The 20,123-nt window shown below is 39.9% G+C and overlaps 1 protein-coding gene across 5 annotated transcripts in view; it reads left to right on the top strand.

Annotated features, from left to right (window-relative positions):
* The window catches only part of LOC124049729 (cadherin-7-like), an 84,795-nt gene that overhangs the window by 57,975 nt on the left and 6,697 nt on the right, over positions 1 to 20,123 (top strand). For 2 of the 5 annotated variants that reach the window (XM_046371683.1, XM_046371684.1), the window contains 6 exons: positions 488 to 675; positions 1,537 to 1,790; positions 2,843 to 2,979; positions 5,431 to 5,552; positions 14,174 to 14,291; positions 17,061 to 17,309. In XM_046371683.1, coding sequence (XP_046227639.1) covers positions 488 to 675; positions 1,537 to 1,790; positions 2,843 to 2,979; positions 5,431 to 5,552; positions 14,174 to 14,291; positions 17,061 to 17,309 — 1,068 coding nt within the window. The other 3 variants (XM_046371685.1, XM_046371686.1, XM_046371687.1) reach the window with 3 other exon arrangements.

The raw sequence follows: 20,123 nt of genomic DNA, 5'->3' as shown, positions 1-20,123 counted from the left end.
AGACAGCGGCTGAGGGAGACAGTGTGAGGAACACAGAAAGGTCTGGTAATGAGCTCTGCCATGGTGATTGGAGAGATTATGATTATGAATATGATTCCCTTCTTTATTCTTATAAGAGTACTTTAAATCCAAAGGGTCAGACAAAAAGCTCAAGGAACACAATAAAGAGTTTCGAAGTAATAGAATCTTCAAGTGGATATTTCATCCCATAAAAGGTGGGATTTCAGCTTGACTCATGTTTTTCTTTCTTTCTCTCTCTAGCTCTTTTGCACTTTTTTTTTTCATTCTTTGCATTTAGAGTTTTAAATGCATTTGTTAACAAGCTGAGGTTTGGAACTGTCAGATGTCAGTTAGAATCTGTTAGAAATCATGACCGGGTTACTCCGGATTTCATGTTGTGACGCACTTTTGCAGGATAGTGCAGGAACATAGTGCAGGAACGAGGCACATTCATTACTAGCATCTGTTTCTGCCCATTCCTTTCCAGAGAGCTACCAGTACACGGTGTTGGAGTCATTGCCCGTTCAGTCTGTGGTGGCCAGAATCAAAGCAGCTGATTCTGACATCGGCTCCAACGCAGAGATGGACTACAGGATTATGGACAGTGACGGCCCTGCTATGTTCAACATAACAACAGATGAAGACACACAAGATGGGGTCATCATCCTTTTGAAGGTACTGCATGTTAAACAAACACATAAAAAATTAAAAGACCAAAACAACTGTTTTCTTCCCACTGAAACCAAGATGATATAAAAAAATGACACTTATATCCTTTTACATAAACAAAATAAAACTCAAGTTAAATGTGTAACAAAGGCACTTATTCATTTCTACAGGAAATTTGTTGCACATTCTTGCCTCACTTTTGGATGCACCAGAGCTCATGGCTCATACTTAACGTTTCAGGATTTCAGAAGACTTGAAATGGTCTCCTCGGGCCACATGGATGTGACAGTTTATTGCCGCCGCTCTTTGTAGTACAGGGAGAGCCGTTGTTGGACACTAGCAATTCTTGTCAGATGGGCCAATTTGATCCTGTGTTTGTTTTGCAGCAAAGTCAGACAATTACAACACTGGAGAGAATCACTGACAATGAAAGTGTCAAATCAATGTTCTTCTGCACTATATTATATGTTGCAATCGGGGGTTCCAGACAAAATGTTTCAAAAGCATTAATTTCAGATGCTATTCACCATGGTGTGTGCCTATCTTAAAATCAATATTATTGTTTTCACAGCACAAAGTAACTATAATCCATCAGCAAATGACTTTAAGTCTGACTCTGTGTTAAGTTGTAATGGGTCTTTAGAATAAACATCTTTAATTGGGTTCAATATTTCAGCATCGTATAAATGATTTAACATTATATACGCATATAAGTTGTTCCTTTACCATTGACTGAAAATGTGGGGCATAGCAGTGTAATCTTTCCAACAAAGAACTGAACAATCTGTCACCAGCTCAGATTTTGTCAGAAAAAGTGAATATCTCTCACATATATGTTCATTTGTGCTTCCTGTCTGTCTCTTCCAGCCTCTAGACTTTGAAACAAAGAGCAGTTTTTCTCTGAAAATTGAAGCAACAAACAGGAACATTGACTCCAACTTCTTAAGTTTGGGCCCATTTAGCGACACAACATCTGTCAAGGTGATAGTCGAAGATGTGAACGAGCCACCGGTCTTTTCCACATCACTGAGCAAGATGGTTGTATCGGAAGACGCCAAAGTGGGCACCTCAATCGGGAGAGTCTCTGCCCATGACCCAGACACCTCCAACAATGCCATCAGGTACAAATCACAAATCTCTTTCAACAGATGAAACATCTGTTATAATTCACTTTAATTAAAAAAAAGTGTTCTCATTCTCCAGAGCTGTTTGTTTAAGAATAAATGCAAATAAAGCTCTTAAATCAAGCCAAAAAAAGAGTTGTTTATAAATGGGTTAATCCATTCAACTGCTCCACATTATGTGACAAACACAGATTCTGCAGACCCTCGAAAGTCCCTGTGTGGCTGTTGTAAAGACAATGCCAGATGGTGGGAGGGCTAAGGAGTGCAGCATTTGCAAAACTGAAATGCCATCTTGGATGAGAGAAGGGCATTCTTGCAGGAGGGTCAAGCCTCAACATTTGTGCCATGGCATTTATGACTCAAGACAAGCACTCACATTGCCAATCTGTGCAGTGTCACTCTTGAGATCCCCGCCTATTTTGCATTAATTGAATGAGCATTGTATGGTATTCATGCTTGGTCTGTTAGGATTGTTAGTAATCTTAATCAGAAAATCATATTACTGCACTATTGTTGCTGTAAATTGCCTCTTTTTGCTCCTGTGACTATTATCAGCATCTGCAATATATTTCACTACATCTGTTGAAATTAAAATTATTGTGGAACTAATGCAGCCACAAGAGTCAAATTACATTGCAATAATACCCTTTGGATGTAGGCTAATTGAAGTTGTAATTTTCTCTAGAAATATGAGTTGCTGTATATTGAAAGGGTTTGATCAGTGTTGTGTGCTGAGGGACAAGTAGACCACCTTCAATTTTATCACAATTTAATGGGGTTTTGTTTCACAGTTTTTGTTCCATTTCTTAATGCAGAGTAATCTCTGGACTTGAGTTAATTATTTTTACTTTTTAGACTCAACTGTGAACACAATGTATTGTTAATTGAGTAAAGTTCTTTCTGTACCAATTGAAAATCTTCTGTTTGATTGTTGCACACCTTGATGGAAGAAAACTATAATAATTTTAGAAATGTCAAATCAATACCACTACTCAAAAGCAATTTTCTAAAAGTATGTTGTTTGTGTGTATTGTGTTATTTTTGTCCAGGTACTCCATTGACCGAAATACTGACTTGGAGCGCTTCTTTAATGTGGATGCTCTTAGTGGGGTCATCAGCACAGCAAAGCCTCTGGATCGAGAGGCCAACTCAGTCCATAACCTCACCATCTTCGCCATCGAGAGCCGTAAGTTTACATGCAGTACACGCTGACCAATTTGCTGCATCTTTCATTGTAGACCCTTTGTCCAGTCATAGCTTAGTTAACCAGTCACGGCAGCTTTAGATTTCTTCATGTTGAAGTGGCGTGCATTTGGTTTCAGCAAGTGTGACTCAGCAATTTAAGACTTCAGTTAAACTTTCAGACCAAAGATATAAGAAATAAACGGTGTGGTCATTTGCTCTGTTGACAGTAAATAAAACAGGTTTAAAAAAAAAAGGTCTACTGCTCAAAAAATCTACCGTTTGCTATCTCCAACTTATGTGTGTATACATATGCAGCTTTGGTGCCGAAACCTGACTAAATTATGCCCGCTTCATATGAACTTAATTTATTGTTTATTGTTACCATGGTGATTAAGGCCACCTGAGTATGATGACAAAGGTCACCTGACCTAACAAGATGACGAGGTTCACCTGACGAGGTCACCAGACTTTGTCTTTTCTTGAGCGTCTAGCTACATCAAGGACAAACAAATCTAAGATGAGTGTGTTTTTGGAACAGTGAGCTTTGGGATAACGGGCTGTCTGAAAAATGGGCTTTTGGCCCAACTGGACATTTGTCAGATTATTGGGATTTTAGAGTAATGGGTCATTGGAACAATGGGCAGTCCCCCAACATGAATTGGTAAGGATTCTAACTTTTGTTAGGCTCTTTTAACTCAATATCATGCATTTGACCATCAAGTACTCATTATGTAGACTCTTCATGCAATAGTCTCATTTAAAACAAGTTCACTAGCTGAAAACATTAAAGTCAGCTCAAAAAAGTTTTCAGCCGACTAAAGGCTCGATTAGCTAAACAGCTACAGATGATAAAACCAGCTGGCAACAGTTGTTATTTCTGTCTGTAAAATAGATGGTTGGTAAAAATGAGACACTTCATTTTGTTTCCCTCCATTTAAGGATCCATTGTTTAACAAAAAAAAAATAAATGAGTATTGACTCTGAGGGGTATTGTGAAAGGTCAGTTCACTTGTTAGCATCACTGTGAGTGAGTACATGAAACCTTATCGGTCTCTTTCATATCGGTCCTGTTATCCTCTTCTCAATGTCCCGAGCCTTCTGTGCTGTGAACTATGCAGCGGTTGGGCTTGTTGTAGGGCTGTCGGAGAATGTTAATTCACGCACAGGACAGTCGTTTTGACCTCCGCATGTCCCTGAACCGTGAGATGCTGACTAAGGGTGGGCGATCTCACCCTTGGGTGATCTATGTTAATGTGATGTGAAGAAGTGCCGCCTGCCTTTTTGTTGAGCTCTCTACAGTCGAAGGACATGAGTGCCTTTTTTTTTCTCAGAAGCCTTTTTTTTTTTTTTTTTCAGCATTTTTAGCGTTCCACTGCCATAATGGAAGCACAATGGACAGCAGTCATCAGCTCGCAATGCGCCTAGTTCACAAGAGCGCTGCGCCATATCAGTATAAGTTAAAAAAGACAACCAACCTGTCAGCCCAGCAGTTCCTCTGTTTCACATCTTCAGACTGAACACTGTTTGAAAAAGGGTATTCATTTTTTTTCAAAAACCCTTTTATCACTCTTTGTTTCAAAGATGTGTTTTTATTTACATCTAACAGCACACAGATGCAATACTCAGTTGATTCCCGAGTGTGGGTGCTTGCCTGATATAGCAACAAAGAGAAGGCAGCATATAATAATAGCCATATGAAATGTCACAACAGTCCTTCATGCATGAGGCATTGGCTTCTGACACACTGTGACACTCGGGTGCTGTTTCCAGCTGAAAACATCTCTGAGTTCACTGACTGGCAACAAAATCCACTGCCCTGTATGCCTTATGACAGTATTTATAGTAAATGGGTTCTTTGTAACTGAAAAGAGTTCAGGGACTCTTTGGTTGAGGGATGTTGTGCATTTGAGCTGCAGTCACTCACATTTCATCTGTTCTGCCCAGACCACACCAATGACAAGAAGTCTGTGGCCCAAGGCTCTGCGCGTCCTTTTTATCACCATCAAATCAGTCGGCCCGAATGTCAGTGCATCATCTCTGGCCGGCATGGCGGCGATGCCAGGCCAAATCATCATCTTGCACTTAGATGCAGCCATTTAGCCATCAGTGTGTGTCAGGCAGACAGAGGCGTGAAGCCCACTGTGCGACATGGTTCGTCAGCAGACGCAGCCTTCCCCAACTACAAGCCTGCACCGAGCGTAATCACTTTGGCTGATCACAGCAGCCAGGACGCCAGCTGTTGGAAGCACATTGCATATTTCATTACCAGAGCCCTTTTTTTTCCATCTCCTTCTTGGTGATTAATTAAAACACATGAAAAAAAATCAATATTCCATAATTTGGCCAAGTGCATCAATGCAAAGTTAAGGCATTTGAATTAAAGTGTTTAAAAGAAAGTTTGCTGAATGCTCTGACATGAACAGAGGACTCTCTTTTCTCTCTTCTTTTCCAGAGGATCCAACCCAAATTGGAAAAGGCATCACTCTGATCACTGTGCTGGACATAAATGATAATGCCCCGGTCTTTGCCATAGACTATGAAACTCTCCTCTGTGAGAATGCCATGCCGGGACAGGTAAGACTCACCATCTCTGCAATCCGTCCAGCTTCCGTTCTTTCTCCTCTCTCCTCACTTGCTTAAAGTTTGACTCACAAAGACAGTCTGCTGACTCTCAAAGCTGTTAAAACCCTTTCTTGTTCCTCAAAACAAGTCTGCTGTGCACACATCCACCTCACAGCTCGAGGTCATCCCAGGGAGGCGGCATCATTAGTATGAGGCACATCCTTAAAATTTAATAGCACGTATTGTAGGTGTTATCGCTCATTAGAGATGTTACTCTCATTCCAAACTGTCAAAGCCAACTGAATTAATGACAGTGCTTGACTCTGCCTGTGGTCTTAATCTTAAGTAATATCACAACGTAATGTGATATCTCATGCTGAAATGGAGTGGTGCTCTGACGCATTATGAATTTCCGTTCTGAAGACCACTAAAATTAGACACTCACTATGGAGGGCAGCCAGGTAGAAAATGCTTCACAATATCAAACAAAAATGGACCCTGAGAGATTTCAGGGCTTGGAGATTTGATCCAGGAGAAGAAAGGGAAAAGAAACTGTAGCCATACTTTGCATTTTCTTTGTTTAGCATTTGGCCTCATTGTTGCTAAATGACTTGTGTGTCTGTGGCAGCTATTCGTCTGTTCTTGGCATTTGGAAAATACAATCGGAAGCGAAGGGTAAAGGAGGCGTGTAGACCTGAAAACGTACAATTGATCAGAATGATGCATTGTATTGGAAATGGCTATTAGACCCTTTTAAATATGTTATTTGCATTCATATTTTGGAGTTGTTTGTCACTGTGCTCATGGGAGGGTGAACTAAAATAGCAAATGATTTCATTTGCAAAAAATGAAAGACTATATTTCATGTGTGCATTTATTTATTTTTTTTTTCCTCACTCTGTGTACTTGACCATAGCATGGCTGTGTTCTCAGTGAGGTTACAGAGCCGTACAGATGATGTTTTCTGGAATTGCTGCTGTGTTGTGCATCTGAAGTGTTATGTTTGTCTCTTGTTTATTTTGCTAACACTTAAAATTAACTACATAAAGTTCAATACGTACAATTCAACCTTACCTGAGGTGTTCTCTGATGTTGGTAGATATAAATTTAATTAATCAGATTTTAGCCCCAGGATCCAGAGTACTTGCTGGAACATTGCCTCCATATCAGGTGGCATCATTATTGAAGAATGCATTCCACCAGAACTGAATATCTTTGTTTGTTGTTTTTTTTTTATTTTTAGCAATGATGCTGCCACCGATCCTGAGATGATTGTTGTTGCTTGGTGATCAAATTCAGAGCAACCCTAGCAACTATCTATCACTCATCAATATACCCTGACTTTCAAATGTAATTTGTTCATTTCTTCCCACTAGCGCCTGATAAATTATGGCACAGGGCCTATGACAATACTGAAACAAAGTCATTCCCCAACAATCAAACAGGCCCCGAGGACATTGCAACAGCCATAGCCCATGACAGCATCATCAGCAGGAAAAGGTACAGCAAATCTGTAATTACTCAGCTGAAGCAGACAGATTGCTTGCTCAATGCCAGTGATAGCTGCGCTGTGAGGTTTCCCCTAGGTGTAGCTAGGACCTACTCTGCTGTAAATTTGCTTGTGACGAAGGCCTCGTCCACCCAGTGAGAAGACAAGCTGCATTCACATTCTGTTCATATGGTCTGTATTATTTATGTAATCATAAAAGGAGCTGCTATACATACATAATAGTTGCAACGTGCTAACAGCCAAGGTTCTCTGCATTTTAAAATGATGTGTGTTTGTGGTGTGTGTGGAAATTGATGTTTTCACATGTGATCTCCTAATTTTAACTTACAACAACATGTTAAGTTGTTGTTTTCACATGTAAATTCTCATCTCGCGCTTATGAATTATCTGAAAATCACATGGCTATGTATATATCTCATGTTAATTATGTCTTAAAAATTACAAAAAACAAACGTTAATTCATGCCTATGGATTAGTAAACGTTGCCCTTGGTTTTACAATCTGTGTCAGTGTCCTTGGCTGCTTTTCCTTCCTCCCGTCTCACTGTTATGATGATGTCGCTGGCTTCCACACTACAGCGGCCCTCTATACTGTCCACATGTTTATGCTACCTTTAAATACAATGACCTAAGCAACCATTATTATTATAGCTATCAAAAAGAAATTCTGCTATACTGTGCTTGCTGTACACACAATATACTGTATCCCTTTATGGTATTTTATTCATATTTTATCTATAAACATGCATCCATATATTCTAGATTTGGTAGTGATGCTGTATATTCTGTGTTCCTTTAAACAACTTAATTGTCTCTGGTGTATAAGGAAAGCCCTCAAGGTATATGTATCAAACTGGAGCACAGCAAACACATCATACCAAAGTCGCTACATTAATGTTGTATTAATATGGATTATTACAGACAAAATTAAGAGCCCTTCATCAAAATAATGTCATTGCATTTAAGAGTAATATAGATATGTGGGCCATATCAACACAGTGAGACAGGAGAAGAGAGAGCTGTTGAGAGCGCAGTTTACTAAACCAAGGGAATGGATTGCTAAACCATGGGCACAGTTTACTAAACTCATTGTTTAAAAACTAAGCACTAAAACCTGGGTGCAGATTTGCACTTTTTTCCTCATCTGACCACAGGGGGCCTTCATATTAGAGTGAATGAAATGCTTGTTCTCATTTTTATTTTTCAAGAATTCCAATTTCTATTCAGCACCATTCAAATAAAGCCTTCTGTTTAGGCAATACTGAAGTGTACCAGTGGGATTCTACCTCCAGACTGAATAATGAGGGCAAGAAAAAATGGAAATTTCATGATGAAATTTACACCCAAAAACACATACAGAGCAAAGGGAAGGGGAGCGGTTGACATTTGAATGCAAAATCCTGTTTGAATTACAACTAGGTGTCGGCTGTCTGTTAGCAGACAGACTGGGTGGACTCGTAACCTGTCAGATGTGTGTTCCACCAACCCGCTGATTCCTAATTAATTAAAATACTCCTGTTGTGTACTGTATGTCCGGCTGTAACGGTGAACAGTTGGCTGTACTGACTGCTCTGCTTCCCTGTGAAGCTTTGTTAAGAATCTTAGGCCACCCACTGACTGTCACGCCCATTGGCTTATTCACAGCTGCGACAGAGATGAAATAATAACATTTGCACGTTTGGGCCATGGTTGACTCTGTGGCTCTGTAGCACAGATTAACAGGGAGTGCAGGGATGGAATAACCTGCCATTTTTTAGGCCTAATTAAGGCCGTCTCGTGGCACTGGCTCTCCAGAGATGCCACTTGTTACGGATCATCGGTGCGTCTGTCTTCTGCCATAATATTAATTGATATTATGATGGGGTGGAGGGGGCAGAGGCAGTAGGGATGTGGAGGGGGTCACGTACAATCACTTCAGTGTAACTATTACATACATGAGTGGACTTGGCATTCTGCTGCCCCCATCTGCTCCCCTGCCCCTCTGTGCACTCCTGCAGCATCCCAGAGGAGGCTCAGCATTCTCCAGAGATTTGTGAGGTTTTCAACCAGGATTCTGCCATTCTTATTGGGGTAGTCTGCCTTGTGTTGAAAATCTGGAGAAATAAAGAGGGGAAAAAAAAACTCACAATTTTCAATTGTCTGGATTTGTGTGCAAGGAGGCCCACAGTGACTTTGAAAACTCCAGGTCAAATACATTTTTTTTTTTTAACCTTCCCTTCACCAAAACTACATCACACTAAATCACAACTGCTACCTCAACTGTCACATCAATCACACAAACAACAAGAAATGTCTGCACAACCCCAATTTTCACTTAAATTATCAGTTTATTATGGGTGTTGCATGAAGGTGGTGAAAACAGCTATGTTAAGGTGTCAGTGAATGTGGAAATGTCTGTTCTATAAAAAGGAAGAACCTCAGATCTCAACGGGAGATCACTTTAGCCTCAGCAGATTTGACTTAACAGGATCACTCCATGCTCTGGTCAAAACGAATCTCAGCAACTGATTCAGATAATGTGAAATGAGCAAACCGGCTTGGAAAGAAATAAAAAATAGATCGAAAGTTGACATTAGTTGAATGGCGCATATTGATTTCTTTTAAAATTTATATGTGTGTGTGTGTGATGACAACAGCATGATGTGTGATGTTGTTGATTTGTTGGTGAATGAGCGGGTGTCACATGTGGGTGATGTTTGGGGCGCCAATGTCATAGGAAGCAGCAGCAGAGCAACGCAGAGTGAGGGGTGTGAAAACTGCACGACCACCACTTCCTGCATCAGCACAGCCTCTGGTGACAGCTGTGTTGTCACCACCTACGATGCAATGCTTATTTATTCTCTTAGTTCATAAGTGCCTGGCTTGATCTTATCACATGAATCATCTGGCTGACTATCTGATAATTAAACTTCGAGGACAATATAATATAACTAGATTGAACTTTTCCTAATACTAAGGGAGTAGTTTTTCTACATGCAGTGTAGTGTTTACCCTGTCAAAGAGGAGAAAGTGCTATACAAGGGGATTATCTCTCAGTTTTTCAGTCTCTCCATCTAGTCATGTTGCATCAGCTGATATTACTCTGCTCATCACGGAGGCCTCAGTTAGAGCTGCATCTCCAGTTAGTCGGCACAAGGAGCACAGATGTCGTAGGTGAAGTGAATTAGGGTCATTGCAGTTCGCTGGCGTACTTCAGGTGTTTGGGAGAATCTTTATTGTTTGAGCTGAACTCTGATGAGAACAGACAAAGGGCAGAAATTTTTGTGAAATTACAGCAAATTATGAATATTTAGTCTGTGAAGGTTCGGCTTAATCACCCAAGTGATATGGTGTTTGGAGTAAAGTGCATCCAAGTCACAAGACAAGTCTTCAATCATCAGAATCTGCAGACTCAGCATCGCATAAATCATGGTGTGCATAAATCATGTGACTTAAGCATTCACTGAACAGACAAAAAATAGCGGCAGATGAAACCAAAGAGAAAGGACAATAAAATCTTCCTCAAATGCGCACATAAGAACAAACAAATTCCATATTTCCACTGGGTTTTATGCATTGTTCTCTGTTTGGCTCCACTAAAATGTCTGACCTTATGGATGATACTAACTTGAATCTGTTCGTCACAAGAGAATTGTTTTCTCATTTGTCAACTGAAGAGGACTGCGTCTGTACGAGATTCAAACGTACATGGGGCGAGCTCGATTTGGTACATCACAGATTCAAAAGCCAGTTGCTGTCTGGAAAATACAACTGCTGCCATTTCCCAGGCAAAATTGGTGAACTATCAAGACAGGAACAGATGTATTACTGTATAGTTCACAACCACTAATGAGTGACAAAATAGCAAACCAAATAAACACAAAAATGAAGATGAACGAACTACACTTGCATGCATTTTTATACACCTGCTAGTCAACGATTTCAATGCACAGCAGGCTTTTATCTGAGTTTGAGTCTCACTAGGGCTCAAACATGTAACGTTATGGCTGAACGTCTTTATTGTTTCATCTAACAATTGCCGTCTTAATGCACACTGCTCCTTCACTAGTCAGCCTAGCACAAGCAGTGGTAGCGAGCGAAGCGCAAGGCCTGTGGGGAAGAGCGGATGTGCCTCCAGCCTCTTTTCATATATTTTTTTTTTCTTTTATGAAGAACAACCAAGAAAGCAAAATATTTGTCACAGCCCGGAGGGGAGCTTTTTCAGTTAGTTATTAGTTAATGGGTGTCAGACTATCATAAGCAACCAACTAAAATTGACTTTGCTAATCCTTACATTCAAAATGAAAGTTTAAAATTGAATATTTGTCATTGAAAGTTGCAAAATATCCTCATTTATTTTGCAGTGCCAGTGAACACATATGTGCATGCCTCTGTTGTTTGCACATTTCTCCTTGTCCTCCTCCTCTGAGGCAACAGAGAGACACCTTTGTCCTTTTATATCCTTTTTGAGCTGACGAGCAGCCATGTGTAAACTCAAAAAAAACCCCTTTAATTCTATGATTCATAGGCCTCCACTGTCGTGCCTTGCGACAGGCACCAGTCTGCTGCTACTGTTAATGTCTCTCAGCGAAAATTTATGCCTACATCCTTGCCTCTATCCTCCTGTCTGCTACTCAACCCATTAGAGAATTCCCCACCAAAGGTTCTCTGGAACGCCTTGCATCAGAGCCACACTAATGAAAGGCATTATACATTACAAAGTGTTTGATTTAAGGATGATTTACTGTCGTTTTCCTCAGTAGTGAGGAATGGGAACCTTCCTCGAGATAAGCTCTGAATCCATCTGCAATATTCAAAGGACATCAAAGGGTTCAAATTGTGTATAGGAGGTGTCGGTGTGAGAACCACAAAGATAGGTTTCTATCAGATGAGAAATTTCCATAACAGAGTGAGAGGCTTGTGAGTTATTATGATCCCTGAATCAATGGCAGCTTTGGCGATATGCAGCCGAACACGCACACACAGCATGTTTAGGTGCTCAGTTGTTTCGTCTACCTGTCACTGATCTGGTGCTGACACAAAGATCACTTCTGTCTGTATAGAGAGATATCCCAAATGTTCTTCAACTAGAGCAGATAACCTTCTTTGCATTTCTGCCTCTCTCATAAATTTCCCTTGTGCTGCAACACCAAACAGTAAACAAAAAAAAAAAGAAAAGAAGCATACTTTGTGATTACTTTTGCTGATGAAAGAGGAACTATTTTAATTTTGTTTAGAAACAGAGTAAAATATTCATGAATTTTCACCCCGCCTGCCAGATTTAATAATTGGCAGGATGTCGTTTACCACCTACACCAACCCCTAATACCTGACAGCTTGTAACCAGCAGCATTTAATCACAGCTGACAACTGATAATCCATGTCTCAGCACTGATGGATCATTGGCTTTTTATTTTTTCCTCATCATCTTCGCCCTTTTTATTTATTTATTTATTTTTTTCATTTTGTTTTTGTCTTGATGTTAGAAGCGGAGCCGTTTGTGGCTGGGAGATGTGATAATTTAGTGTGGATTGCTTTAAAGAATCTCTTGGATCCCATCCACGGGTGTGAGTTGTCACAGGGTTGAGTTTCTAGATTGTCTACAAAGGATTCAGGAGGCTTGATTTAAATTTATAAGGACACTGCTGCAGTAACACCCACTTTGATGGCCGTCGTTGCGGCTATCATTTGTCGCCCATATGGCATGCCTGTGTGTGATATGCTTCTCTTGTGCCGCATGTACGGAGTGAGATGCTTCTCTTTTTTTTTTTTCTTGCTGCAGCTAAGTGGTGTTGCACAGAAGGTGCTGAAATTAAAGCTCAGTATTTTTGTAGCTGAAAAGAAATAACATGATTTTCAGATACCACGTTTGTTTGAATAATAATAAAAAAAAAATCATTACAGCTCATGCTGGTGGGTGTATATAAATTGGTTTATTTGGTAATTTGATTTCTTGCATTATTTATAGTTGTCAACACCGTGTGATGAAGGGACTAAGATTCTGCTTAGTCTCGGGTTCGAAGGCAAAATAAAGTGGGCTGAAACAAACAGCATTCACTTTTTCAATTCTGAGATATGAATGCTTGTCTTGCATTGCCTCAAGCAAGAGCAGTTGTTATCATGAGTCATTTTCATACTTGTAATAATGAAGTAGCAATGCCTGACTGCATAACATAAGCATTTAGTTTGAACATCACTGTGGCAACATTCAGTGGACTGACCTGATTATATGGTGGTTAATGCAGTCAGATACATGAGTCTGTGCTTCAGATATCAGAATAAGAACAAGACCCTGCCTGAGTGAAAATGGTTGACTGACATTGGGTGTGCAAATTGAAGCGTATAGGAAATACTTACAGGTAAATACACCAAAAGACTCTTGTGCTGTTCATTTTCCATGTAAAATGATCGCATATGACTATCCTCTGTAAAAGGAGCTGCGCAACTATAAAATGTATTTTATTTCACAAAATGTGTAGTAGGACATTGTTACCATTTGGTAGAGATGCACATTTACCATAAAAACACATGTGAGCTAATTGGTAGAGGCACTTAACTTTAAAACTCTGTGGTCTGTTGTAGACAATAATATAGATTTTTTGTTGTTTGTGCGCAAAGGAACTATGAACTATGCACACTATTTATATAGACTGTATAGATTTTTTCTATTGGACGTTATGGTCTGGGTGCTGGGACTGAGAAAATAGCTGCTGGACAAAGATTTGCTGTGGAGAAAACACTTTCTAAAAGAAACCCTTCATCCCTAGGAGGGTGCCAAGCTCTTGCCAAATAAGCACTTACTGCACTTCAAGAGATAAATGACACAAAACCACAGCCAAACATTATAAAACAAATTTTTTTCCATCAATCAAAAGCAAATTAATTTTCTCCACTTCACTCACACCTTTGACAAAGATATATTCCTCCCTTTATAAACATTTATGAGAGTGAAAAGTGATGCATATACAAAGGCTTGACAACAGTGCTCTGCTTAAACTGACACCACAGCTCTTACTGCATGCACACATCAAACAATTTACAGCTTGAATTAACATCTAATCAGCTAGAGAGATTGGATAACAATCAGCAACGTAACTAATCTTTAATGTTTCTGTTTGTCTCTTTGGTGCTCCTGTTGTCCTCAGGTGATCCAGACTATCAGCGCAGTGGATAAGGATGAACCTCTGAGTGGTCACCGCTTTTATTTCTCCCTGGCTACACCTGTTGCCACCAACCTCAACTTCACTCTGCGAGATAACAAAGGTGCTGCTGTTTATTTTGTGATTATCTGTGGTTACATTTTATTCATTTCTTTTCTCTTCTGGAAATCTGCAAGTCCAGGTTATCTGCAGGTCTTGTTTCCTTACAAAAGTCTGGCAGCTGCATTGGTTATAACATGTTTATGTATCCGACTACGGGCTGTCGGGAGATGTTGTAAACCTAAAATAAAATCTGTTGATTGTTTCGATGGTCGTTTGTGCGTGCAAGAGGCGGTTTAATCTTGTCATACTGCAGACAAGGCAACATGACAAGGAGGATTGATTACAGAAAGAAAACGTATTTTGAAGTTCATCTGGGCAGTAGACTATACTTTGAAGGGAGACTTAAAATGATGCTTTTCCATCATGCTTTCATACTTTGAGCACTGTGACTGTGAAAGGTTAAATTGTACTCTACGTGGTCTTGAAAAGTCTTAAACTGAACTTGGTGAAAACCATCAAGTCAATCATCAATTCAAACTTAAATGTCTACATCCTTCACAAAGCTTCAAGTGTCAAATCAACCCTGTTGCATGCAGCTGCTAAATTATAACTCCCTGGAAAAACTCATCCATCAGCCTGTGGAGTCTGTAGACGGTATTGGTCAAGTTAGTTACGGTCTATTTGCTGCTTACCTCCTCTCAAATTGAGCCTTGCAGCAGTGCAATTGACACTTTGGCCATTGCTCTCGACAACTCTTTATATCTGCCCTCCACCTGGACAAAATATACTCTGCAGTCTGACTCAGGAGAAGAAGTACAGAGTAACTGGTACCTCCCGGCATGCTCAACCCGGCCAAATGAAACCATAATTCTGCTATGACAATGCCCTTACTGCCTTTTTTTGTAATCAAAACTGAATGCAAAAACAAACTTTCTGCTGCAACTGGAGCATATCTGAGATAACTCAATTTGTGGCACAATCCACTGTGCCACCGACTTGTTCTGCTTAGTCCAAGGTCTCTGTGTACTAGATCACAGAATAACTTTAACCTTGACACACAGGCTGAAAATTGTCATGCCATTATGATTTTCTCTCCACCTACACGGCATGCAGTGGGCAAATGAACAAAGTTAGCCTCTCCTAAAGGAAAAGCTAAAGTTATATTTGCATATAGCTATAAAGACGTGAGAATTGTGCTACGAACGTGTGCGGAGCTGCCACAGTCTGAGGTCATGTGTTGTGTGCTTTGTTCAAACCAGCGGGAGATGGGCTAAGGCTCCCATGTTACATTTCAGAGGTAGCAGCAGCCAGCTTGTTCAACGGTATTCCATGTGAGTGCAGACCTGTGAGTGTTACATGATATTTCATGTAGCCTTTCAGCAGATTACCAGCAACTTGGCTGGAAGACAACTTTTGATAGCTTTGTAGAAAAAAGGGTCTTTTTTGAAAATACAGTTCTAGTTTAGCTTCATTTCAATACTACTGAGTGAATGTAAAGAAAAAGGGTAATGCTAGGGAACAGAGGCAATGTTTGGACATGGTGATGGACACACAACGTATCTATTGACCACCTTGACCTCCGTACATTTACTTTCTACTTTGCTCTTTGGGCTTCCATTCAGTGAAATCCTGTAGGCTGTGACTTCTGGCTTTTTCAGTGCTATAACTGGGAAACTATCCATGCTTTTCATCATAGAAAAAGACCATAAGCTTCAGCAATATCTGCTGCCTTCCCTCTCACACAGAACTCTGCTTACTGGAGCAACTCCTGTCTGTAGCACAGTAGTCTTCAGTTATTAGAGGTTGCTATTCATAACTTGCAACCAGTCAAATCGGGGGGGGAGGGGTGTACACTGAGTGACATGACAGAATGATGACTTTTTACTTTTTATTTAAACTTGAAGTTATTATTATTATTTATTTTCACTTGTCTCCAGTATATATTTCTAACAATAGAATAACAATTCTTTTGTTAATGTACATTTTTGATTACTTCACAGTTGCTTTGGCAATAGAAAGGTTTCCCATGCCAGTCTATATATATATATATATATATAGTAGTGGCAAATCCCTGCAGCCAGCCCGTTACAGCATCCCATCATTTTGGAATGAACAATTTATCTTTTGTGTGTCTCCTCTGGACAAATGTTAAAGATAAGACCAACTGTTTCCCACTTAGTATCAGAACATTTAACAATTTAAGCGTTTTTCAACTTATCACAGTTGTTATCAACCATGCGTTTTTCTTCACCTGTGAAAACATTTTGCTGATTAGACTAATGTCGTATTTACAAGAGAACCAATCTCTATATGAATTGCTACCTTCCTCTAAAGCAAAGAGAAATCTTGACATTGCTGAGAAAAACAAAGGACTTGTTCTTCAAGACAAAATTTACCTTTCAGTTGTGACTGCTGAATTTGAAAGTGCACTTCAATCTATTGAACTAGTTGTCAAAAATTGCTTTTTTAACTGTGTTGGCACATTGTTCTCATCTGGCTTCCTTTGTTTCCCTCATAAGCTGAGATTTCATTTCAGATTTCACCATCAAATTAAACCTGTTATTAGCCAACAGGTGGTCAAGATCAGGGAGAGACGCCGCAGTGTATCATATAATGAATTGTGTTCATGACACCATCTGTTGGTATTACTGCTTCTAATACTGTAAAATGATTTCAAACTGCACAACCAGTGCACAGCAGTCATCAGAGAATAGCAGTGAAGCCTCTTGTTAGTCATATATATGCTGTTTCATTGTTCACTTGAAGCCAGTAAACCTGATATGTACATTAAATGCAGCCCTCCATATACTTTTTCACTCTTATTTTGCAGACAACACAGCGTCCATATTGACAAAGCGAAGTGGTTTCAGGAGACGGGAGCAACCTGTGTATCTGCTGCCTGTGTTGATTGTGGACAGTGGAAGTCCTGCCCTCAGCAGCACAAACACACTCTCAGTGCGGGTGTGTGACTGTGACTCCGACGGCGTGGCCTTGTCTTGTGGAGCTGTGGCCTACACTGCAACTGGCCTCAGCACCGGCGCCCTCCTGGCTATTTTAGGATGCATCATCACACTTCTGGGTAAGATCTGTATGACCTCAGTGTCAGAGATATAAGTCCGTGTAACAACTAGTGGAGGAGATTGGTATGAAGTTCAGAGAGATCATTATCGTAGAGGTGGCCGCTGTTTCTAACAAATAAGAAGACATCATAATTGGTTTATATAGTTTTTAAGTTTTGTTTACAGTTTGTCTCATTATAATGTTGTTGCCTCTTTGCCTTTTACTTAAATAGTTCTGCCATGTAAAAATACTAACTTACTCTACAAGTTAAAGTCCTGCACTTATAATTGTACTTCAGTTTTTGAGAAGTATACTGCAAAATGTAGTCAAAGAATACCCAAGTTATTTTCAGTATATTACTGTACTAATTTAATCTATTTTAAATATGTTGGTAGTTTAGTTTATAACATTGTAGCATATTCTGTTTTAAGTTGATACTAAGTTGATCTTTAATGTAAATAGTACTAAATAAAATTAATCAATACTGGTAACTAAAGCTGTGAAATGTGGCGGAGTGAAAAGTGCAATGTTTCTCTGGCCTCCTCTTCCTCCGTAATAAATTAAGTAAATAAAGTATACAGGGAATCTACATCTTAAATAGACTCCATGGCATTACTTTCGAGTTGTGTGGCTGAAATAGCTCAAAGGCTCAGTTTCTTTGTTAAGAATACATTTAAGCTAACAACCTTTGCAGTTCCCATTTAAGTTCAGAATTAAATGGAGCTAATGTAGATATACAAAGCTACAATGCAAAACTCTACTCACCCGAGTATGTACAGCCCATTCAGACTCATCTTCACTGTTATGTATCCTTCAGGCATCTGAATGTATGAGAGATGCTTTGCTAAAGCACAGTTGCATCTTGAGGTCTTGCGCATGTCAAACCTGGGGGGACTTATCTTCCCCTCATATTTCCTCTTTGGTAAATGCGTGCGACCTAGGTCAGCCAGCTCCGAATAGCGGCCTGGATGTTTACAAGCAAGATACTGTTACTGAAATCCTGCCAACAGGATCAGTTACCGAGAGTCAGTATACTGGGTTTTGGGGGAATTTGGGATCACTTATATTTTGCATGAGTATTTAGCTGGATGCATCAGAGAGCTGAAATTAATTCTGTGGGTTTTTCACTGATGGAATATATGTTCAACTAAGGCAGTTACCTTTATATGAAAATTTTGAATCTGTTTGCCCAAATTTTGAGAAATGGAAGTGGAACAGTATAGCATTAGTGCATATTCAACATGTGTTTAAAACTTATGTAATAGAATATGTTCAGTTTTTCAGCATGGTTCTAGACAAGATTTGTCTCAAAGTATTGGTTTCCTGTATGTTTAAGTTCCCAATAGCTTCTACTGGCAGTCATGATTATATGTCAGTTATGTGACAGTGCTCCTCCTGTGTTTGAGCATACTGTAAGTGTGATGATATGCATTTTTATTGAGAGAAAGCAGTGCCTGAAGGCAGCCTGAGTCAGTGATGAGATTTCAGATTTTAGATCATTTTCCTGTCTACAGGAGCTCTCATGATGGCTTCTCCCAGATACATTTAGTGTATTTTATAAGCTTAATTATAATATTTCATGAAGGTCACATCGATAAGTACTGTATGGAATACTGCATTTCAAGGGCAGACACTCCTCTGCTTCTGTTTTCTAGTGTAACGCCATATGTTAAGATGTTAGTCAAGACACTTGTAAATGAGAATTCATTAACATAACGTTAAAGATATTGAAGCAGTGAGCCATCACCTCCTGGCTGCATTATTACTCATAAAACCCACAGACAGAGCATTACCACATCAGGGCAGAGTCATAGTTTAACGCTTAGGTGATCTTCATTGAAAGCTGAGGAGGATCTAAACAGCACATACAATAACTGGAATGAGTTCTTTGATGGGGTCAAACTTTTTATTCCAGTCCCCTTGAAGTTTGTCTCCTTTTTACTGCAACACAGAATACGTTTTAGTGATAAATGATAACTTCAAAAGAGCAACCAGGGAACTTTGTGGCCACACAACCCTGAACCCAGGCATCACTAATGAAAGCTGGTGCTATTCTGCAGCATGGCCTCAGGCCACAGGCTTAGAACTAATGACCTCCAGCTGAATATACTTCCATGTTTGCCTGTGTCTGTGTTCATGTGAGTGTGTGTATCCTTGACAGTCTCTGTCGGTCTGTTTAGCTCAATTGGATCAGCCTCTTTCCTTCTTTTCTCTGTTTCCTCCTTGTGCATCACACAGCCTGTCCTTTCATTAACAGCCCATGCACGACCACTATGCCCAATCCTTTATTCTGATCTTCCTTGATGGTCTTCCATCAAGATGTCTTTCAGTCTACTAGGTAGCAATCGACGCTGTGATTGTGCGTGATTATATTGTTTTGGACGCGACACGAACCAGAATGAGACCAGAGCTGCGTCTCACTTCCGTGATCCTTGGGTCCTGTTGATCTCAAGTCTGCTTCTTTATTCTTTACCCTCCTTCCTCGATCAATCTCCGTCTTTCTCATCAGGTGAGAGGAACACCCTCTCCTGCCAGCAAGACACTGATTTTAGTCATCTGTCGTCATGACTGAGTCTAATAACTACAATGCATGGTGTGTGTGGAGTGCTCTTCAGAGTGCCACTCCTCTACTTGTCTTAGGATTTATCATTTGTGTGTGAGAACTTCAAAAACAGCAGTTGATCCAATGAGCACTGTTTCCACCTGTCTGCCTTTTAAACCACACAGATCTGAATTAGCTTTGAGTCCATGTATTCATAAGCTAAGTGGCCATTAATCATAGGTTGATATTTTTAGATTTAATTACTGAACTTGTCCTCTAACTCCTTGCGGT

Source organism: Scatophagus argus, chromosome 18, assembly GCF_020382885.2.
Source record: "Scatophagus argus isolate fScaArg1 chromosome 18, fScaArg1.pri, whole genome shotgun sequence".
NCBI classification, from domain to species: domain Eukaryota; kingdom Metazoa; phylum Chordata; class Actinopteri; family Scatophagidae; genus Scatophagus; species Scatophagus argus.
Note: the sequence above shows the minus strand (reverse complement) of the source record. Positions and strands in the feature narration are given on the sequence as shown.